Here is a 24,295-nt window from a genome sequence, read left to right as displayed (position 1 = left end):
TCTTGTTTGCTGTCCCACGACCACTGTGGGAATGTATGTGCCTTGGTATTAATTGAGCGCAAGATCAGCTCAGTTAAAATGCCCTCTTACTGTCTTCTTCACACATAAAGGATAACCAATTTGACAAGGTACTGAAGGTAACTCTCGTATCTCAGTATGTCAGTGCCCCCAGGAGAACTAAAGGGAGAATGTAAGGGTAGAGATCAAGAGGGATCTGCAGTTGAAGTAATTTGGTAAGCCTCAATCCTCTGGCATATTCGTGCTCCTCTAATTCTGGCCTCTTGCATCTTCAATTTTCACCATTCCACCATTGATGGCCAGGCCTTCAGCTGCCTAGGCCCCAAGTTTTAGAATTCCCTTCATTAACCTCTTTTTCCTCCTTTAGGGCACTCCTTAAAACCTAGCTCTTCGGCCAAGCGTCTAGTGATCTGCCTTAATACCTCCTTATGCAGCTTGGTGTCAAATTTTGTTCAATAATCACTCCTGTGATATGCCTTGGGACATTTTGCTATGTTAAAAGCACTAGGGGGAGGATTTTCCCCTCGTCGGGCGGGCAGGGCGGGTGGGGCCTGGAGCGTCTGCGCAACGGTCCACCGCCTGCGATCAGGCCCTGACCGCGATTTCATGCTGACTGGTCAATTAACGGCCAGCCAGCGTGAATTGTGCGCTGCAACGCTCAGCACTGCCTGTGGGCTGTGGGGGGGGAGGAAGGGGAGCACGGAAGTCAGCGCATGCACGCGGGTGCGCTCACAGAGAGCTCCCTGAAGGCACAGAGCTGCCTCAGGGAGCTGAAGATTTATAACATAAAAAATAAAGATTTAAAAATTGAGGTATACATGCCCCCTCATGTGACTGTCACATGAGCAGGGACATGCTAGAGATGAGATTTGAACATTTCTATTTTACTTTTAATTAACATCGAAAACCTCATCCCGTAGGACGGGCAGGGGAAAATTCAATTTCATTAATTAATGGGCTTAACAACCCTCTTAATTGTTGGAGGGCGCATTGCCGACTCCCACGCGTGCCCGCTGGCTGAAATATCGCGCGAGTGCGCGGTGACATCAGGACGCTCGCCTGACGTCATCGCATGCTATTTTACACTTGTGCATGTCAGATGCGCACCCGCATGCCAGACAAAAAAAATTGAGCCGTATGTAAATGCAAGTCATTGTTGACGAGCGGGGGGATTGTTGGTAATTAAGCAACAGTCCCTTTTGAAAAGTTCAACTTAGAGGCAACTACATTCACTTGTAACGAGTACTATTTTTGGGGAAAAGTGTCTGGGAGACCTTTCTCTTTAACTGTTTCCAAACACGCAACTTTAATGACATCAATTGAGTTAATAATTGAGACTGAACTCAAACTGTGGAATTTTAGTAGTGCATATTTTAAAGTAGACGGTTTAATGATTTTATTATTATAGTGGGTAAATAACTCCTCCACTCGCAGGATTTGGCATGTTCATTATGAATTGCACACAGTCCAATTTTAATGTCTTTGTCAAACACTTTCCTGAAGACAGTGTCCCTCTAAGTGACCACTATTGTTGAAAGAATGTGGAGATTACATTCAAAACAAATTTCTACAGATTTTAAAAATAATCCAAACATGATGGGGAATATTCACTGTTTTTAAAGAGGTCACTTTTCTTCGGCATGAGATCATCCAGGACTCCCTCATAAACTCAAATGATTACACCCTGTTCTGGCAAAAAGCAGCAGATGTAACAGAACGCTATTCACCATTCAAAGTACTCAGTCTTAAAGCACAAAGACTCTGAAGAACCACTGTTCAGGTGCACAGACTACGACTTTATGACCACAAGTTCAAGAAAAAAATCCCACCACACAGTGCTGCAAGAAAATGTCTTGCTCTGTTGGAACTAAAGAAGGAAAAATATTCATGCCCAAACCACATGTATGTGTGAGCAACGTACTCAAACATCACCTCACATAGGTTGCATTCATCTGCAAGACAACAATTTTTTCTCTATTTTTAAAATCTCAACATGATATTCAAAAAAAAAGCCAAATGACATTTAGTGGTTTTTTTGTGACCAGCACCAGTCACTGAGCTGAATTCCTCTAATTAACTCCCTGCTCATTTCTGTGGGAAAAGGATCATTCTAGTGTAATCGGCAAGAAAGAAATATGAAGCTCCCAGATTGTTAAGTCCTTTTCCTGGAAAACGTTGTCTGTCTCTCACAGACACACTCACAGGTACACAGCGGAACTACAACTTGCATTTATATAGCCCCTTTGATGTTAAAAATAAACCAAGGCAGTTCAAATAAAAATAGTTAGTGAACTGGGCCAGAGAGGAAGAAATTAGAAAGGCTGGTGATTTGGCTCCAAAGATGGTCTTTAAGAAAAAGGGGGAGAAAGACGTGCAGGCACAATGGCTGTGGCAGGCTCCCCCTGTGGCAGGCTCCCCCTGCGGCAAATGTGGTGTGCCATTCAAATGTCCATTATCCAGAAGCTCGCTGGCAGGAGGTGCTGGAAAATTCTGGCCAATGGATTTAAGAAGAGTGTTCCAGACCATTGGGCTGAAGGATTCTGCCAGGAATTATGGGGTGAAGAGAGGGGAGAAGCACAACAGGCCTGACTCAAAGGACAGAAGGTTGTGGAAAGGATGCGAGAGTTGAGCAGATTGCAGAGATAGAATAGAGCAAGGCTGTTCAGGGAATTAGACGACAAGGACAGCAATTTGATTGTATGTGGTAGAATGTTGGCCAGAGTTTTCTGTCAAACTATCAGCAAGGCTTATGATTTATGAGAAAATGGTACAGCATCTTTAGGCAAGGAGCAAATGCACGGATATATGTGAACATCCAAAAGTTTCTGCCTGGTTGCGTTGCACCACTGTTGGCTTTGCAAAGTGGCACCTCACCCTTAACTTCCCCTTTTTGTAGGAACTTGCTTAATTTGCCCTTTAAGCTCACTGCAGAGTCTTGTCAGTTTAAGCACAAGAAACCTTTTAACAAAGTAATAAATGTTAATAGCCAAACAACATCTTTGGCACTAAAAATGAACTATTACAAATGTGGAGTCTCATTCCTTCAGGTTTTGAACTTTTCCGGGAGTTTTAATTTTAGAAATTGCTTACTTTTTACTTTGTGCATCTTTTTTTCTCTTAATCCAAACATACTTCCCCTCTCTCTATTTCTCTTCCTGTACCTGATTTGATGTTGAATTCACCCCCTCTAATTCACCCTCCCTCTCAGTCCTTCCGATATTTATTTCCTAATCCTTAAATCTTATTAGTTGATTGAGGTTCCAAATTCCTTATTTCCTTTGCTGCACTATTATTAGTTCATGCTTCCAGTAACTTTATGGGCAAAAATATTTTGAGTAAAAAAGTGCAGGGTCAAGTCTGACTAACAGCAGATGTCAATAGATGCCCCTTTACAACAAATTCTGGCCTGTTGTTTTGAATTATCAGCACATAAAACCCTGGAGCAGGAAGCCCAAAGATGAATATTTACTCCAATATATCTATTTATATCTACATAATAAACATTTTTGTGTCTGCAAGACAGTATTATTTAATTTGGGCCCATGTTTACACAATCTCATTGGTTTAGTACTTTTACTGTGATAAACCACCCAAATAAGTTTCAGCCATCATGACACTTCCCCACTTCAATGTTCACAATTTGTCCAGCAAGCAGAAAAATAAGTTAGGTCTGAACTTTCTGCCACACCTGAACTCCCATCTCTTTCCCTTTGTATCTCCTCTCTCTTCTTGAACCAATCACCCCCAGTGCCAACTCATCCTCAAACTTCCTACTCCTTGTTCCTCAAGATTTCCAAATCTGACAGGCCCCTTCACCCTTGCTCCCTACATCCTCTTCTGTTCCCTACCTTGAATAAACTCATATAAGAATGTTAATGATACCAAACACTTGCACAAAATCAAAAATGTGATCTGTTAGTTATAATAAAACTAGCAAAAATGAAAGAAATATTGTACCTCTGTAACACATAGTGTGTTATATATTATAATACCAACAACAGTTGTCTGGTTTATACCAACAGAAGCATCATACCATGTAATAATGCACAACATGTAGCCTGTCAAAATTTATTCCATCGAGTAAATTGTCAATGAGTGCATTTGTCTGGAGTTACATTTCCTTGAAATTCTTCGTTATTGTATAACTCATTTAGTGGGACTGGATTATGTGATGGCTAAATGTTAGCCATAACAATGGGAGAACTCCTACATTACAACAATGACTATATTCCAATAGTACTTAATTGACTGTAAATCCCATTAGGATGCCATGGGGTTATGAAAGGTGCTATATAAATGCAAATTTCTTTTATTCAAGAATGTCATTTAAAACTAACCTCAGGAAAATACTTATCAGAAATGCTTTTCCTATTAAGATTCTGAACAAACCACTACCAATTAATTTGTTTTAGTGTTGTTACATGATGGGTAAATGTTGGCCAGGACACTTGGAAAAGCCCATGCTCTCTTTGAGTAGTGCCATGGGATCGTTAACAACCATTTGAACAGGCAGATGGGGTCATAGTTCAACATCTCACCCAAAAGACAGCACTTCTGGGCAAAGGGGTCCTCCCTCTGAACTGTATTAGACAGTCAGACTGCATTGGACAGTCAGTCTGGATTATGTGTTTCAGGGGCTTGAACGCACTGCCTGACTCATTGGTAGCAGGATCTCCTCTCTGTCAGGTAGTGGGCTCAAGCTCATTAAACACATAATTACTCAGAGGAGAGACTGCTTCCATGGATTCAAACTAAACCTTGCCACCTGTAATACCTCCCTCTGCGGTTACTTGCTCAGACTGAATCCAACAATGTACAGTGTCCTGTTCAACCCCGAGTTAAGTTTTGAACCTCATCGACAATAAAATAAGCATTTTGATCTTTTTGGATAGCCTCAAATTCCCCAGCATGGAAACACTTATATACATGTCGGAAATTTTTCCAATGCCTCCATATACGTCTCATACTCCTCCAGATATATGTATATAAACCACTATGGCACTCACAGCAGAGCCAGATGCCCTCTTCGAACAATATTCACCTTCTCCTTCTCCCCCAACACATTCTTTCATTCCCTTCCCTCAAATCAAGGTTTCTCTCTGCATCTCATACCATAAACTATCTCCCCATCTCTTCTTGTCCTCTCGGGGTTAGGGTTTTCCTCCTTCTCCCTTCTCACCTCAAGTGTTCCCTCCCACTCATCACCTTCAGTTCTTTTCATATCTATTTTAAAAAGCAGCATGTTCGGCAGGATCATTCTACAATGTAACACAAAGATGGAAAGATATTGATAAGTCATAATACTTCACAATCAATTTTTTTCCCCTTTTTTGAAGGTGCCCATCAGGTCTACTCTTGTGCAAACCAGAAGCCCTCCAGACCTAGTCCAAATAACTAGCCTTTGTTTATGTTGCTCAACATTGAGGCACATTGCAGAACCAGGCATATTACCAACAGGTCATAAAGCCATAGAGGTCTACAGCACAGAAAAAGGTCCTTCGGCCCATCGAGTCTGCGCTGGTAAAACAAGTACCTAACTATTCTAATCCCATTTTCCAGCACTAGACCCATAGCCTTGTACGCCATGGCATCGCAAGTGCATATCCAAATACTTCTTAAATGTTATGAGGGTATCTGCCTCTACCACCCTTTCAGGCAGTGAGTTCCAAATTCCCACCACCCTCTGGGTGAAAAAATTCCTCCTCACATTCCCTCTAAACCTCCTGCCCCTTACCTTAAATCTATGCCTCCTCCAGGTGTCAATGGATGTTGTAGATAGTAATCAGGAACGGGAACCCTGGCTCATTTTGCTCCTCCCTTTACTCATTGGAGGATTGTACATCTAGCTGTCTTTGGTAACTGGGATTGAGAAACTTCCCAACTCAGTTTGGTTTAGTGTTACAAGTGGCATCTTTATCCATTTGGCCTTTGGGAGAACTGCAGTGACATCTTCTGAACTGTAATATGTTGCTGTCCCAATATACTGCAATCTCAGCTCTCCGTTATCTTGTACATTATACATCCCCACAGCTCTGTTATTCTGTATTCAACAGATTCCTAAGACTATTATCTGGAATGTAACACACTATCACATATCTCAGCAAGAAATTCCCAGTCAATGTTCAAATAACAGCAATCAGAAAAACTAGGCTTCTAAATGTTAAACACTCCTAAATCACTGTTATTCTGTACAAAATATAATCCTGGCTCTATTTTCTTGCATATAACACATGGCCACTTCTCTAGTATATCACAGATGTCCGAAACATAGTCTGCAGCCCAAATTCAACCCTTGAGCTCCAATGAGGAGTAACTTCTTCTTTCAGAGCGTTGCTTGTCTTTGGAATTCTCTTCCACAGAGAGCGGTGGAGGCTGGGTCATTGAATATATTCAAGGCTGAGTTATACATATTTTTGATCTACAAGGGAGTCAAGGGTTATGGGGGATTGGCAAGAAAGTGGCATTAAGGCTACAATCAGATCAGCCACGATCTTATTGAATGGCAGAGCAGGGTCAATGGGCTGAATGACCTACTCCTGCTCCTATTTCTTATCATCTTATGATCTTATTTAACCAGGTTTTGAAGCCTCTAATACTTCATATGAACAAATGTGCATTTGCATAATGTTTTCCTTCTCCACGGGAAATTCTAAACCATTTCACAACCAATGAAGTACATTCGAAATGTGGTCACTATTGGAAACGTAGAAAGGCACAACAGCAAATGAGATAGGAACATAAGAACATAGGAACACAAGAATTAGGAGCAGAAGTAGACCAGTTAGCCCTTTGAGTCTGCTCCGTCTTTCGATAAGATAATGGCTGATCTGATTGTGGTTTCAACTACTGCACTTTCCCATCTGCCCCCCATAACCCTCGATTCCCTTTTCAATCAAAAATCTAACTCTGCCTTGAGAAAATTCAATGACCCAGTCTCCATTGCTTTCTGGGGAAGAGAATTCCACAGAATAACAACCCTCAGAGAAAAAAATTCTCATCTCCATCTTAAAATGGAGACCTCTTATCCTTAAACTGTGTCCCCTAGTTCTAATCTCCACCACAAGAAACATCCTCACAGTATTCACCCTATCAACCCCCCTCAGGCTTTTATGTTTCATCACCTCTCATTCTTCTAAACTCCAATGGGTATAGGCCCAACCTGTACAATCTTTCTTCATAGGATAAGCCCTTCATCCCTGTCATGAGTCAAGTGAAGCTTCTCTGAACTGCTTCTAACACAATTATATCCTTTTTCAAACAAGGAGACCAAAACTGTACACAATACTCCAGATGTGGTCTCACCAAGGCCCTGTACAGCTGCAGTGAGACTTCCCTACTTTTATATTCATTCACCTTGCAATAAATGCCGACATTCCATTTGCCACCTAATCACTTGCTGTACCTGCATACTAACTTTTTAGCGATTCATGTGCCCAGGACACCCAGATCCCTCTGTGCCAGTGAGTTTTGCAAACTCCCTCCATTTAAATAGTAAACTGCTTTTCTATTCTTTCTGCCAAAGTGGGCAAGTTCACATTTTCCCACATTAAACACCATCTGCCAACTTTTTCCCACTCACTTAACCTATCTATATCTCTTTAACTCCTCTTGACAACTTACTCTCCTATCCATCTTGGTGTCATCGGCAAATTTAGCTACCATACATTCAGTCCTCTCATCCAAGGCATTGATATAGATTGCAAATAGTTAAGGCCCCAGCACTGGTCCCTGTGGCACTCCACTAAGTTATAGCTTGCCTACCCGAAAATGTCCCATTTCTCCCTACTCTTTGCTTCCTGTTAGCTAACCAAACTTTTATCCATGCTAATATGTTACCCCCTACACTTCGAGTTCTTATTTTGTGTTGTAATCTTTGATATGGCACCATATTGAATGTCTCTTGGAAATCCAAGTACACCACATCTACAGGTTCCCCTTTATCTACCTTGCTTGTTACTTCCTCAAAGAACTCTAATAAATTAGTTAAGCTTGATTTCCCTTTAATAAAACCATGTTGTCTCTGTCTGATCCCATTACGATTTTCTAAGTATCCTGCTATAATCTCCTTAATAATGGATTCTAGCAATTTCCCTAAGACAGATGTTAGACTAACCGGCCTGTAGTTTCCTGTTTTCTGTCTCCTTCCTTTCTTGAATAAAGGTGTTACATTTGCTATTTTCAAATCTGCTAGGACCCTTCTAGAATCTAACGAATTTTAGTAGATTATAACCAATGCATTTACTCTCTCTGTAGCGACTTCTTTTAAGACCCTTGGATGCAGGCCATCAGGTCCTGGGGACTTGTCAGCTTTTAGGTCTAATAGTTCTCCCAGCACCTTTCCCTAGGTGATGGTGATTGTTTTAAGTTACTCCCTTCCTTTCACCTCTTGATTTTGAAATATCTTTGGAAAGTTTTCTAAGTCTTCTACAGTGAAGACAGACACAAAATACCTGTTCAACCCTTCCATCATTTCCTTGTTTTCCATTATTAGTTCCCCAGATTCGCTCTCTAAAGGACCAACATTTGCTTTAGTTACTCTTTTCCTATTTAAATACTTGTAGAAACTCTTACAATCTGCTTTTATATTTCTAGCTAGCTTTCTCCCATACTCTAATTTCTCCCGCTTTATTTTTTTTCGTCATTCTTTTCTGGCTATTAAAATCTGTCCAATCTTCTGACCTGCTACTACTCTTTGCAGAATTGTGCAGTGTTTCTTTCAATTTGAGACTATCTTTAACTTCCTTATTTAGCCACAGGAGATGTATCCATCTCAAAGAGTCTTTCTTTCTCACTGGGATAAATCTTTGCTGAAAGTTATAAAATAACTCCTTAAAGGTCTGCTACTGCATCTCTGCTATCTTACCTTTTAACCTAGTTTAGACCATAAGAGCATAAGACATAGGAGCAGAAATTAGGCCATTCGGCCCATCGAATCTGCTCCACCATTCAATCATGGCTGATAAGTTTCTCAACCCCATTCTCCCGCCTTCTCCCCGTAACCTTTGATCCCCTGACCAATCAAGAACCTATCTATCTTGGTCTTAAATACACTCAATGACCTGACCTCCACAGCCTTCTGTGGCAATGAATTCCATAGATTCACCACTCTCTGGCTAAAGAAGTTTCTCCTCATCTCTGTTCTAAAAGGTCTTCCCTTTACTCTGAGGCTGTGCCCTCGGGTCCTAGTCTCTCCTACTAATGGAAACATCTTCCCCACGTCCACTCTATTCAGGCCTTTCAGTATTCTGTAAGTTTCAATCAGATCCCCCCCACTATACTCCATGGAGTATAGACCCAGAGTCCTCAAACGTTCCTCATATGTTAAGCCTTTCATTCCTGGGATCGTTCTCGTGAACCTCCCCTGGACCCTCTCCAGGGCCAGCACATCCTTCCTGAGATACAGGGCCCAAAATTGCTCACAATATTCTAAATGTGGTCTGACCAGAGCCTTATAAAGCCTCAGCAGCACATCCCTGCTTTTATATTCTAGTCCTCTCAAAATAAATGCCAAAATTGCATTTGCCTTCCTAACTACCGACTCAACCTGCAAGTTAACCTTAAGAGATTCCTGGACTAGGACTCCCAAGTCCCTTTGCACTCCAGATTTCTGAATTCTCTCCCCATTTAGAAAATAGTCTATGCCTCTATTCTTCCTACCAAAGTGCATGACCTCACACTTGCCCACGTTGTATTCCATCTGCCACTTCTTTGCCTATTCTCCTAACCTGTCCAAAACCTTCTGCAGCCTCCCCAACTCCTCAATACTACCTGTCCCTCCACCTATCTTTGTATCATCTGCAAACTTAGCCAGGAGGCCCTCAGTTCCTTCACCTAGATCATTAATGTATAAAGTGAAAAGTTGTGGTCCCAACACTGACCCCTGCGGAACTCCACTAGTCACCGGCCGCCATCCTGAGAAGGACCCCCTTATCCCCACTCTCTGCCTCCTGCCAGACAGCCAATCTTCTATCCATGCTAGTACCTTGCCTCTAACACCATGGGCTCTTATCTTACTGAGCAGCCTCCTGTGCGGCACCTTGTCAAAGGCAGTCTGGAAGTCCAAGTAGATAACATCCATTGGCTGTCCTTTGTCTAACCTACTCGTTACCTCCTCAAAGAAATCTAATAGCTTTGTCAGGCAAGACCTCCCCTTGATGAAACCATGCTGACTTTGCCCTATTTTACCATGCACTTCCAAGTATTCTGAAATCTCATCCTTAATAATGGACTCTAAAATCTTACCAACGACCGAGGTCAGGCTAATCGGCCTGTAATTTCCCGTCTTTTGCCTCATTCCCTTCTTAAACAGGGGGGTTACATTAGCGATTTTCCAGTCCTCTGGGACCCTCCCTGACTCCAGTGATTCCCGAAAGATCATCAGTAATGCCTCAACTATCTCTTCAGCTATCTCCTTCAGAACTCTGGGGTGTAATCCATCTGGTCCACGTGATTTATCCACCTTCAGACCTTTCAGTTTTCCTAGCACCTTCTCCTTGGTAATGGCCACCATACTCACCTCTGCCCCCCGACTCTCTTGAACTTTGGGGATGTTACTCGTGTCTTCCACCGTGAAGACTGACGCAAAGTACCTATTCAGTTCCTCCGCCATTTCTTTGTTCCCCACTACTACTTCTCCAGCGTCATTTTCCAACAGCCCAATGTCCACTTTTGCCTCTCTCTTACCCTTTATATATCTAAAAAGACTCTTGCAATCTTCTTTTATATTACTGGCTAGTTTACCCTCATATTTAATCTTCTCCCTCCTTATTTCTTTTTTAGTTGTCCTTTGTTGGTCTTTGTAGGCTTCCCAATCCCCTGTAGGTTTCCCACTGCTCTTCGCCGCATTGTATGCTTTCTCTTTAGCTTTTATGCTGTCCCTGACTTCCCTTGTCAGCCATGGTTGCCTTGTCCTCCCTTTAGTATGCTTCTTCCTAGGGATGAATTTTTGCTGTGTCTCCCAAATTACTCCCAGAAACTCCTGCCATTGCTGTTCCACTGTCTTTCCGGCTAGGCTCACCTCCCAGTCAATTCTGGCCAGCTCCTCCCTCATGCCTCTGTAGTTGCCTTTATTCAACTGTAATACTGTTACATCTGATTCCAGCTTTTTCCTCTCAAATTGCAGGGTAAATTCTATCATATTATGGTCACTTCCTCCTAAGGGTAGTTCACCTTAAGCTCTCTTATCAAATCTGCAAGTTTCCCAGTTCACTTTAACCAACTCTGCCTTCATAACCTCTTTAATTAGGTTTAAAACGCTCATCTTAGATCCACACCCCTCACAATGAAACTGAATGTGAAATTCTATCATGTTACGATTGCTGTCACCAGAGGCTCCTTTACTATGAGGTTATTGATTAAATCTGTCTCATTGCACATTACCAGGTCTAGGATAGCCTGCTCCCTGGTTGGAAGTAGAATGTACTTCTCTAAGAAATTATACCAAATATACCTTATGAACTCATTTTCCAGGCTACCTTTATCAATCTGATCCATGCCCCCCCCCCCCACCCACCCCAAATCTAACTGTAGATTAAAGTAACCTATGATTATTGGAGATAAATGACAAGATAATCTGCTACGATAATGTTGGTTGAGGTATAAATATTGAACAGATTATTCCTCTGTTCTTCTTCAAATAGTGCTGTGGGATCTTTTATGCCAGCTGAAAGGGCCCTGGTTTATTATCACATCAGAAAGATGCCACCTCTGACAGTGCAGCACTCCCTCAGTCCTACATTGGAATGTCAGCCTAAACGATTTGCTCAAGTCTCCAGGTTGAAACTTGAACACACAACCTGTGCCTCGGATGTAGATAGAGCATTACTACTGAGCCACAACTGACACCTTTAACCTTTACCGGCTTACTTGCAAAGCCTATGTTGATTTATTCCTAAACTCAGCTCTTTAAACTCCTCAAGCCTTGCAGACTGGATAGGCTGCTCCCTGATGTGTGGATTTAGATCAATCAGGAGTTGACCTTTACCAGTAATCCAAGCTCTGGTGGTTTCAAGGGCTAAGACTGAAGGTTGCACGTTTCCAAGCGACCAGAAAAAAAGCACATGCATAGGAGGTCATGCAATTTTATGTATGAGGAACTCAGATTTTTTTTTTGCATTAAGGGAAATGAGACACACAGATGAGGGAGAAAGGGATGGAAGAATAAATTGATAGGATTAGATGAAAAAGGGTGGGAGGAGGTTTATGTGCAGCATGAACGCAGGCATGAACCATTGGTTCAAATGATATATTTCTGTGCTGAACATCCTGCGTAAACTTGTAGCTATATGTCTGGAGGGCTTGGATTATTTGTGTGTAGAGCTTTAAAGCTTTGTGTCTTACAGATTTGATTTTTGTAGCCTGCTCCTACCCTTGGTGATTCTATGTGTAACAATACCCTAGCTCTTGTTCAAACTGTTTTGCAAAGTTACATTTCTTGTGAATTCTGCCAAACTCACTCTTTAGCCGGTTTCTTTTTTTTCCGCTTGTCGTCACTACCTTGCCGGTAGGACCCATAGTCAAAAAGCGAGTCCATGGGAGCCTTTTTAGGGGCGGGGGCCATACTGGGCATGGATGAGTCATAGATGGAGGACTCCAAAAGGTCTATCGGATTAGGCATTCGGTTTTTAAACGCCCCTTGGAATTTCGATCTCAGGTTCTGTTTATTGCTGTCGCCATTTTCCCGGGCAGCCGGCCGAGACCCTTCAGCAGCAGCACTGCTCTCATCATTCTCAAATAGGTTGGCCAGCGAAGACAGAGGGAAGCCATCTTCAGTCAGGTTCTCCATGCTGCTGCTGTTTTGTTTCCCAGAATCCTTAGTTTCAGTCTCGGCCATTTTTGCAAGGTAAACCTGAATGATAAAACAAAACAAAGACTTGCATTTATACAGCGTCTTCCATGATCACAAAATGTCTCAAGGTGCTTTACAGCCAATGAAGTACTTTTTTTTGAAATGCAGGCACTGTTGTAATGCATGAAATGCGGCAGCCAATCTGCTCACAGCAAACTCCTACAAACAGCAATGTGATAATGACTAGATAATCTGTTTTGTGATGTTGATTGAGGGATAAATATTGGCATAAAAATAAACACTGGGGTTGTCTCCCCTGCCCTTCTTCTATAGGATCCTTTACATCAACCTAAGCAGGCAAATGAGGCCTCAGTTTAACATCTCACCCAAAAGATGACACCTCCAGCAATGCAACACTCACTCAGTACTTTACTGGAGCATTAGCCTTTGATTTTTATGCTCAAATTCTTTCGTGGGACTTAAATCCAGAACCTTGTGCCTCAGAGGCAAGAGTGCTACCAACTAAGGCATAGCTTAGATGACCACCAATGGTATAAATCTTTGCTCTCTCTTCAAACAAAAAAGAATTACATCAAAATAGCTCAGAAATGTATCTATAAGGAAGGCTTGAACAGGCTGAGACTCTTTTCTCTCTAAAAAAAGGGGCTTGAGGGCTCACCTGATAGAGGTCTTTAAGATTATGAAGGGGTTTGATGGGGTAGATATAGAGAAGATGTTTCCACTTGTGTTCCAGACTGGAACTAGGGACCACAAATATAAGAAAGTCACTAGTAAATCCAATAGTGTATTCTGGAGAAACTTCTTTCCACAGAAAGTGGTTAGAATGTGGAACTTGCCGCCACATGAAATAATTGAGGTGATTACCATGGATGCATTCAAGGGGGAGTTAGATATGTATGAAGGAGAAAAGAATAGAAGGATATGTTGATGGGGTTAGATGAAGAAGGGGTGGGAGTAGGTTTGTGGTAAACACCAACATGGACCTGTTGGGCCAAATGGCCTATTTCTGTGCTGTAAATACTTTATAATAGTTTGTAAAATGACCATGCTGATTGAAGAGGGACCAGGATACAATGCCATAATTTGTAAGCCATACAAATCATCAGTCTCTGCTGAGAAAGCTGTTCACAGCCAGGTAATGTAAAGGCCATGTAAACAGGCCATGTAACGACTGCAACAACAGTTTCTTTAGTAAAATCACACCCCAACCCCTCGTGGACAGCAGAAATGTCAGGCATGCGTTTCTGTTTATTATTGAAAGTCCTAAAAAGTGGAGGCATTAGCGAGCCAGTGAAATGACCTTAGGATCAAAAGACAACATTCGCCACCTAGATTCTCTCGCATGAAAAATAAACAACCTGGGCAAGGGGGTGGAGTCTAGTGGACAATTAATGGCAATTTAGTTCAACTGAGAAACTTGGGAAGCTTGCACTGGGGAAATGAAGCCATTTTTGGCCTAACAGGGGAGGCTGCCAGTTTCTACTCTAAAGAAATAGAATGCATTTATGGAGTACCTTTTGGTGACGTCACGTTGTCCGAAAGAGCTTACAGCTATTGAAGTACTTTTGAAGTAAGTCAGTAGTTATTGTTGTAATGTCCTGGTGGCCAATTAGCTTCTACTGCAGAGACAGGCATTGCCTGATGACAGGCCTGCTCCTGCCCTGGCAACAATCATGCTGCTGACAAGTTTCTACTGCCATGGTTTCCTTAAAGGAACTAAGAAACATTTCTTTTTACTATCAGCATCCCAGTAAGACCATTTTGTTCTGACCCGGACCACACATAATGTTTTTAATGTTTCGAGCACTTTTATGAAATCACACTCAAGCATAATAAGGCACTTAACAAGAGCGCTGCAATGCTTCCTTTTTTAAAGTTAACTTGTTCAAATACAGCACAGTGCAGATGTGTGCTCCCATGAATTAATAGTTTTGTTTTAATCTTAGGTATAACTTAAAAAGGAATAGATACAAAATGCATTGCGACACAAAATGCTCTATTTTCAAAACAAAAGTGTTATAGTTACACTAATAGGATAGTATTTTATTCATGACCTTGTACCTGTGTTGGAAGAATGACAATCCCGCTTTATATATATGTTTTCATGCTCATGAGGTAATAGCTCCCAAAGTTATTTGGATCAGCAGTTTGTTTTACATAAAGACTTGTTTGGTCAGGTTTGTTATCGTTTGAATAAAAGCAATCAATACTGTACAACAAGTCTACTTTCAAACAGACACCAATTTAAGGAAATGAAATGTGGAATTGCCTTCCTGTACCCATTGTCTCAAACGTGAAAAATGTTTACTTGGTTCAGATGGTGGGGCAGATCCCATGAATGTGATAGAACAGTGTGGAGGCCCATAGCTTAAGTTATAACAAGTATACACCCAGTGCACAGTTAATGTAACTAACTGGCCTGCGCCCACCTTCAAGCGAGTTTGAGTTGTCAGCCATTTTAGGGCCGTGTCAGGTTTTGCTGGTTTTCTAGATTGGCCAGACTCTGCCAAACCCTGACGACCTCCTCCAGCTCCACTTGTACTCTCAGCTCAGATAGATTGTCCACCAATATCCATTACAAGCCTACCGACTCCCACAGCTACCTCGACTATAGCTCCTCACACCCCGCTTCCTGTAAGGACTCTATCCCATTCTCTCAGTTCCTTCGCCTCCGCCTCCGTCTCATCTGTTCTGATGATCCCACTTTCCAAAACAGTTCTTCTGACATGTCTTCCTTCTTCCTTAACTGAGGTTTTCCACCCACGGTTGACAGGGCCCTCAACCGTGTCTGGCCCGTCTCCCGCGCACCTGCCCTCACACCTTCCTCTCCCTCCCAGAACCATGATAGGGTCCCCCTTGTCCTCACTTATCACCCCACCAGCCTCCGTACTCAAAGGATCATCCTCTGCCATTTCCGCCAACTCCAGCATGATGCCACCACCAAACATATCTTCCCTTCATCCCCCCTGTCGGCATTCCGTGGGGACCGTTTCCTCCGGGACACCCTGGTCCACTCCTCCATCACCCCCTACACCTCAACCCCCTCCCACGGCACCTTCCCATGCAACTACAGAAGGTGCAATGCCTGCCCTTTTATTTCCCCCCTCCTCACCGTCCAAGGGCCCAAACACTCCTTTCAAGTGAAGCAGCGCTTCACTTGCACTTCCCTCAGTTTAGTCCACTGCATTCGCTGCTCCCAATGTGGTCTCCTCTACATTGGAGAGACCAAACGCAGACTGGGTGACCGCTTTGCAGAACACCTTCGGTCTGTCCGCAAGCATGACCCAGACCTCCCTGTCGCTTGCCATTTCAACACACCACCCTGCTCTCATGCCCACATGTCCATCCTTAGCCTGCTGCAATGTTCCAGTGAAGTTCAATGCAAACTGGAGGAACAGCACCTCAACTTCCAACTAGGCACTTTACAGCCTTCCGGACTTAACATTGAGTTCAACAACTTCAGATCATGAACTCTCTCCTCCATCCCCACCCCCTTTCCAATCCCCCTTTTTTCTAATAATTTATATATTCTTTGAATATATTTTTCTTTTCCCACCTATTTGTATTATTTTTTAAAAATTTATTTCCATCCATTGTTTTATCTCCACCTTTTAGCCTGTTTCGATCCCTTCCCCCTACCCACCCCCACTAGGGCCATCTGTCGCTTGCTCATCCTGCTTTCTACCCTTCATGTCAACATTAGCACATTCCTTAGCTAACATCACTACCGTCAACACCCCTTTGTCCTTTTGTCTATGACATCTTTGGCAATCTCTTCTTTGCCTCCACCTATCACTGGCCCTCTATCCAGCTCCACCTGTCCCACCCCCCTCTAACAGCTTATATTTCACCTCATTTCTATTTTCCTTTAGTTCCGATGAAGAGTCATACGGACTCGAAACGTTAACTCTGTCTTTCTCTCCACAGATGCTGTCAGATGTGCTGAGTTTTTCCAGCTATTTTTGTTTCCGTTTTTGTTTCAGATTTCCAGCACCCGCAGTATTTTGCTTTTATCATCTGACTTTGGCCTTTCCCCTCCATTTAGCCATATGTGACAGAACTTCCAGTCGTCTTGCTCTGCGTAATGGAACTCTCTTTTCCAACCCACCGGCCTTGCCCCATTCTCCCTTGTCTTCAAAAGTCTCTGTTAAACTTACCTGGTTAATCACCCTTTCCCAAATCCTTTCCCTACAACTGCTGAGGTCCACTTCCTCACTTGATGAAATACATTGAGATGCTTTCCAACTTAATGATGTCATATAGTGTAAGTTGGTGTAAAGTAATTTTATATTGAAGGAATCTTCAACAGTTCACAGCTTACAACTTGCAGGCTCCTAGCCAACAACTCTAGTCCATTTCTAGGTGGTTCTAATTGATACATTATCAGATATTAATTATTAAAGGGCTTCTACAAATATTTCTACTCAAACTGATGTTTGTACCAATCGTTCTTATGAGGATTTTTGGGCATGTGACAGAGTGCGGGGAACGTGCTCATGATGCCAATGGACGTAACTAATCCCTGCAATTACCATACTCTGCAAACTGGCCACCTACTCCATACCCTGGTCATCAATTTCATTCACCTCCCAACCATCCTCAGGCTGAACCAGACTGTCCTCCACATCAGTGTCCTATTCAACCTCAAACCGAGATTCTAATCTCAGAATCACTCCATCACGTAGATCGCCTACTTCTACCTCTGGAACATTCCCCACCTCTGTTCCTACTTCAGCACATCATACACCAAAACCCTCACCCTTATCATTGTCACCTCCAGACTTATAATTCTAAAGTTTACCTGGCTGACTTCTCATCCTGCAACCTCCATAAACTTATCCAAAACTCTGCTGTTCAGATTTTACCCATGGGTCCTGCTTGACCTCTGTCCCCGCTGACTGACACGTTCACCAATGCCTTAAATTTAAAATCATCATCTTTGGGTTTTATTCCCTTCATGGTCTCACCCCTCCCTATCTCTGTAAAGTCCTCCAGCCCGACAACACCCCTGAATGTTGTTTGTCGGGCTATGTTTTCTTAGATACCTTTCCCTTCACCATCAGCAGCCCTGACCTTAGAAGCATATGACCTAAATTCTGCAATTCTCCTCTTAACCCCTTCCACCTCACCTTTGCCATCTCCCTCTCCTCCTTAAATTCCCACCTTTAACCAAGATTTTAGTCATCCCTCCATATATCTCCTTCTTTGGCTTGGCATCTTTTTCTTGATTACAATTCTGTGAAGCATTTTTGGAGATGCTTTTGTAATGTTAATGGTGCTGTATAAATGCACATTGTTGTTAGTGTTATTCTGAAGCAATGTCTCTAAATGGTCATAGACCATCGTAACAGTGTCATATCCACCTAGAATTTGTTTATCCCTGTAAAATATAGTTGCAGGAGTGCTGGAATATTCTGGAAAGACAACTGAACCCTTCCCTTGCAGTAAGACCAAAAGGAAAAGCTTCACACCGCATGATAATTATAGAGTAGTGAAGCAAAAATCTGAAGTCTAACACAATCTCTCAAAGTAGTCGTGAAGCCAAAAACACTGACCCCAACAAATTCTACAATCCCTTCCAGTGCAAAGTTTTCAAACTGGAGTCACAAAGGGTATCCCAGAGGATTCATGCGGTTATTGGATCTCTGACAATCTGAGGCACACTGGGCATTGGAAGCATGGGGTTATAAGAACTCTGTATGCTTTCTATTAGATGGCAGCCTTGCCTCAATGGGTAGCGCTCTTTCCTCTGAGTCAGGAGGCTGTGGGTTCAAACCCCGCTCCAGGTACTTGAGTACATAATTCAGACTGATACTTCAGTGCAGCATTGCGAGTGTTGCACTGTCAGAGGTGCTGTTTTTTCGATGAGATGGTAAACTGAGGGCCTGTCTGCACTCACAGCTGAATGCAAAAGATCTCACAGCACTTACCGTAGACAAATAGGGGAGCTCTCCTGCTGTCCAGGCCAACATTTGTCCTTCAACTTACATCACTGAAAAATCAGGGTGTTCATCTCATTACTGTTTGTGGGAGTTTGCTACGTGTTGATTGCTGCAGTTCCCCACATTACAATAATGAATACACTTGAAGTATCTCATTGGCTATGAAATGCTTTGGGAAGTCCTGAGGTCATGAAAAGTGTTGTATAATTGAAAGTTCTTTCTGTACATTGTTTCTGTTTTTGTTGAGTTGTTTCTGTTGCTATGTAATAATTAATGTTCTCCGGAATCCCAGCACTATATTCTTACCAATATTGCCTTTCAGAAATTAAGACAAGGATATCAGAAAATGTGTTAATATTTGCTCTCCTCAAAAGCATTTGAATATTTTGGCCTTACAACACACCACCTGGAACAGATTCTGTGGTCAGTGCTATTTTGTAATAGCTTATACCAGGGATCTGGGACTACATATTGTGCAGGGTACAAAGTTGCAGTACATCAGATTAGCAGGTCTGGTAATCCAGAGACAATTTCTCCTTTTTTTCAAACTAATCCAAAAATAGGAATATCCAAAGATTAAATCATGGAAGAGATTGATTTCCATCTGCCTTTTGACTGTTGAGAGGGGAGCGAACACAACTGGCGTCAAGGCTGATGGAGAAATGTTGCTTCATATCAGTGAAACTGCCACCTAAGCATTTTTGAAACAATAGGCCCTTTTATTTTTAGTGGGATTTTAAAAATTACTATAAAAATAGTAAGCCAAAAGCATAAAAGTAAAAATAAACTGTCCATTTTTTTTGCACTCACTTCTGTGTCATGATGTAGAAGCATTAGTCATTGAGGTTTGCAATTCATTTTCATCATCATCAAAAAAAAAACTTCTAAACTCAAATCATCTCCCATCATCTGGATTTGAACTTGGTTAAAAGAACATAGCAAATTCAAGCCAACAACCGGGGAGTTATGAGGATGCTGGAATGGACATCCAACTTAAATAAACACAAGCCTGGGGTTGTCAAGAGCATCATCACACACAAGAGTATTGGTTTTATTAATCTTTCCACCAAGAGACAACCAGCCTCATAACCCATAAATCTCAAGTTGTCATAGCTACTGACCACACAGAATGGTTTACTCCAAACACTTCTTTGACACGTATTCTGTTTCCCCTCCTCCCACACAACATAGACCATGCAAGTGTTGCCAAGACTCCAGAAAAATATAAATACCTGAATGGATCTTTTAATGTGGATCTAAAAAACAGCCAAGTAAATTTCACAGGGGCAGGAGGAGGCCATTCAGCTACTTGAGCCTGTTCTGCCATTCAGTTAGATCATGGCTGATCTGAACCACAACCCCGCTTACCCACTTTTTCTCCATATCCCCTATTCCAAATAAACCTGTTTCACAATCCTACTGTTTTTTTGCTATTTTGCGAGATGGGAATAGGCAGCTAGGGAAGGACAGCATCAAGATTCAGAGAAGATGAGATACATTAAGAAGCAATAGTTTAGTGAGTTTTAAAAGCCTGTGGATTTTAGAAGGTGGAGAAGGGTAAGGATGTCCAGAGTTTTCACATCCTGGCAAATAATTTAGGAAATGGTGCAACTGGTCATGGTTTCAACACAGAGCATGGTTTCAATTCAGAGAGCAGGAAAAGCATGTCAGATAGCTCATTTGCCAACATAGCAAACTATCCACAGAATGGGAATTTCCTGGACCGTATCCCTCAGTTCTGGAATGGAAATTTTTTTTTTAACTCCTTATTTTAATTAATTTTTAATCTACATTTTCTTCTAAGCAGGAATAAATGATAGTCATTTTCAGTATCTTGCACAGTAAGTTATAATTGAGGAGAGTCAGACAGGATGCCTATGAAATTAGCTTTCTTCAATTAAAAGTTCCTGAACAAGCACATACCACTTCATTTTAGTTGTCCGGTATGAAAGAATTGATAGTCACAGTTAGTCTGTCGGTTTTGTACTTCTACATTTCCTGACGATGTTCTATTAATTTCCATTTTGGATTTTAGGTTTCAAAACAATTAATTAACATCTTTTCCCTCATCAATCACTCAATCATGTTACTTCTTAAAGGGCCACTGTCAGTAAGGAATCTCCTCATTTTTAGGCGCTGACTCCTTGCACGGGGGATGCTCCTTGGGTGGAGGCTGCCCTCTGATTCCTTGTCATTCTTCATAGCTGGTCAGGTGAGGGTTAGTTTGCTATCCCACCATTTGGGCACCCAGCTGTACCCAGTCCTGTCCTTACTCAGCCAAGAACTTGCCCTTTCCATTAGAAATCGTTAGATAGTGTTTGGCAATTGGAAATCTGACTGATTTTATCCCTCTCTAACCTAGAAAACTGAGAGCAATTATAGCTCCCTTACTGCTGCCCAGGCTGTGATCCAATTACTCAGCACCAACCAGGGACTGAACCTGGGATCTTCATGTTCTTTACAGCACAGTACAATAGCAGACATTGCAACTCATCTTTCTCAAAATCCAAGCTCACAGTGAGGATGCAGCCATGATGTCAAATGTATTAGTTTTACAGTGGGGAAAGATATTACTGTGCCTGTACCGGGAGAGAATACTTTCAGTGTAATATACTCCCACATCTACTTCATATATCAGAATTGCTTAGAATCTTTCAAACTTACTCTGACTGGGGATTGCTCCTTGTTACAGTTTGAGAGAGATTTGTTTTTCAGCAAAGATGCACTCACCTGCCTGCTAATAGTCACCATAGATGAACCTTCTCTGTCCTGGCCCCAGGTTGTTGATTATGTTTAAAATTCAATACAAACTGAGTATGCTTGTCTACAGCCCTGGCAAAGCTGCTGCTGGGAATGAAATGGGTGATCCAGAAGATTCACCCATCGATTTTAGTTTTCCACTATCTTTTGTTACTTCATAAGACCATAAGACATCGGAGCAGAAGTAGGCCATTCAGCCCATCGAGTCTGCTCCGCCATTCAATGAGATCATGGCTGATCTGATACTCAGATCACATTCATTAAAGCCCAAGGCCGCAAGTCCTTTAAACTTAAATTCCCCAACAAATTTTGCTTACGTCTGCTGCATTATTCCCAAAGCAAGCCTCTCCTCATAATTGTCCAGCACCGTGCAAAGGAGAAGTACTTCTCTGCAAATGGAAAAGGAAATTCAAACAGAGTGGCTCTGGACCACTCCTGTTCTCTCCTATCAACCAGTTGCTGAGAGCCACTGTTACAGCCCGAGAGTAGTTTACATAGCCAACAATCCCTTTTTTAATAAAAGCAAAATACTTCAGATGCTGGAAATCCAAAATAAAAACAGAAAGTGCTGGAAAAACTCAGCAGGTCTGGCAGCATCTGTGGAGAGAGGAACAGAGTTAATGTTTTGAGTCAAATATGACTCTTCTTTGGAACAATCTCTTTTTTAAAGTGTATGACTTTAAAGTCATTGGGATTAGAGATATTATTGTTAGAAGCTGGAGCATTCAGGCATTCACTGTTTCAGTAACATGCACTTCCAAGGTTGCAGCTGGCTCAATATGGGTCAGAATGTTATGGGTTCAAATCCCACTGCGTATATAACATAGGTTATTTTAAAAAAAATTTCTTATTTGTTCATGGCATGTGAGTATCGCTGGCTAGGCCAGCATTTATTGCCCATCTATAATTGCCCTTGAGAAAGTGGTGGTGAGCTGCCTTCTTGAACTGCTGCAGTCCATGGGGTGTAGGAACACCCTTAGTGCTGTAAAGAAGGGAGTTCCAAGATTTTGACCCAGCGACAGTGAAGGAACGGCAATATAGTTCCAAGTCAGGATGGTGAGAGAGTTGGAGGGGAACTTGCAGGCGGTGGTGTTCCCATGCATCTGCTGCCCTTGTCATTCTTGGTGGTAGAGGTCGCAGGTTTGGAAGGTGCTGTTCAAGGAGCTTTGGGCTGAGATGCACTCTAACTTAATACTTATAGACCCTGTCCTTTGAATGAGAGTTTCAGCCAAGATGGATGTTCAAGATAAACATGGAGTACTATGGCCAGTATTCCTCCATCAACTAATGCCACTATTTACTGGTTATTCACCTCATTGTACTTGTAGAACTTTACTAATACAGAACAGCTGCTAGATCTATCAACATAGTAATAATCACGGAGTGAGCTTGGCTGTGATGGTACTTCCATCAACAAATAACCTGCCAATGCTTACTGATCTAGACTGCCACATGAACAATGTGGCAATGTGAGCAATCAGATGTGTAGGAGGACATCAGCCACTCATGGAAACACAACCCAGCACAAATCAGTGACTTCAGAAAAGAGGCAAGAATATTATCAAGAAAGCACTCTTCTATATAGAAAATCTCTTGGAGCAATCTGAAGATCCTCTCTAACCTTGTTCCTTGTCTCAGTTCAATTCTCTCACACCACAGTTAGTATATGTGTGAAATTCTGAGAATAGATTTTCCCATTCAAATGAATCCAAGGATAACGAAATGATAAACCACGCAAGAGATACTTTTGACAGTGTTTGTGATTGACTTATCCCTTTCCACCATCATCAACCATCATACTTCTGTGTACCACAGCTCCTGCTGTGATCAGTAGTATTTAAGTTTGACCCAAGGCACTATAGGATTACAACACCAGTGTCAGCTCAGTGCTATGCAATGGAGACAATGAAGTTGCCCTCTGCCATTGTATATAAAAGAAACAAAGGGAGAGGCAACACGAGAAAGAGTAAAAGTCCGCAAGCTTAGGAGTTACTGAAGGAGCGGAGGCAGAGACAGCTAGCGCAAGGCGAGTGAGAAAGAGAATGAGGAAAAAATGAATAGAAGACACCAAAAGAGATTAAGAGTGTGGAGTGAGAAAGAGAGGTAAAGCAAAAATGATTATCGATACCATGTTAATGGGGAAATTTGGAAATATATGAAAGAATAAATTTGAGATGGTCAAGATCTTCTATGGCCTGAACGTGATGAAATGAGCAACATTCGCTGGGGCTGATCCTGTTCCACCACCAGTGGGAACCCTGTTTATGGGCTTAAATAGTATTTACGGTAAACTGCCACCAGAGGTACGACAGTGGAGAGGGAGAATCTCCAAAAAAAATACCCAGGGACTGTTTCTAGTTTAGAAAATGATTGACAGGGTTCTTCCATTAAATCAGCTGATGAATGCATTAAGTATTGTAGCAGAGTGTTATGTAGACCAGGGAGGTTACCAGTTATCCTGGTTTACTAAGGGCACTCTTCCATGTATCAGCTTCGACAACGAGGGTCAAAACCCAGCCTGACCCTATCGTCCAGAGATTTCTCAAGTGGGATACTAGATGGCCAACAACACCGGCAGCTCTGGCTGGTCCACGAGCCCAGGAACAATAAAACTAAGTGTAGCATCCTCGTGCCTGGCCCGGCTGATCATCTAACTCAGCACCGGTCAAAATTCATAGATGGTACCTTCTTGATCTGTCCTGGGCTTGGTGAGATTATTTAACTGAACCATGAAGGGCCACAAAGTAAGTTGTTTTAAAAGAAGAAA

At 42.2% G+C, this 24,295-nt stretch overlaps 1 protein-coding gene across 1 annotated transcript in view; it reads right to left on the bottom strand.

Annotated features, from left to right (window-relative positions):
* The window catches only part of trpv4 (transient receptor potential cation channel, subfamily V, member 4), a 119,632-nt gene that overhangs the window by 81,035 nt on the left and 14,302 nt on the right, over positions 1–24,295 (bottom strand). Inside the window, exon 2 of the mRNA XM_078554421.1 lies at positions 12,474–12,865. Within this exon, the coding sequence (XP_078410547.1) occupies positions 12,474–12,850 (377 nt within the window). The 5' untranslated portion in view covers positions 12,851–12,865. The remainder of the gene's footprint in view (positions 1–12,473; positions 12,866–24,295) is intronic.

This window comes from Cetorhinus maximus, chromosome 12 (assembly GCF_964194155.1).
Source record: "Cetorhinus maximus chromosome 12, sCetMax3.hap1.1, whole genome shotgun sequence".
Lineage (NCBI taxonomy): Eukaryota > Metazoa > Chordata > Chondrichthyes > Lamniformes > Cetorhinidae > Cetorhinus > Cetorhinus maximus.
This window is presented reverse-complemented; position numbering and strand designations above follow the sequence as displayed.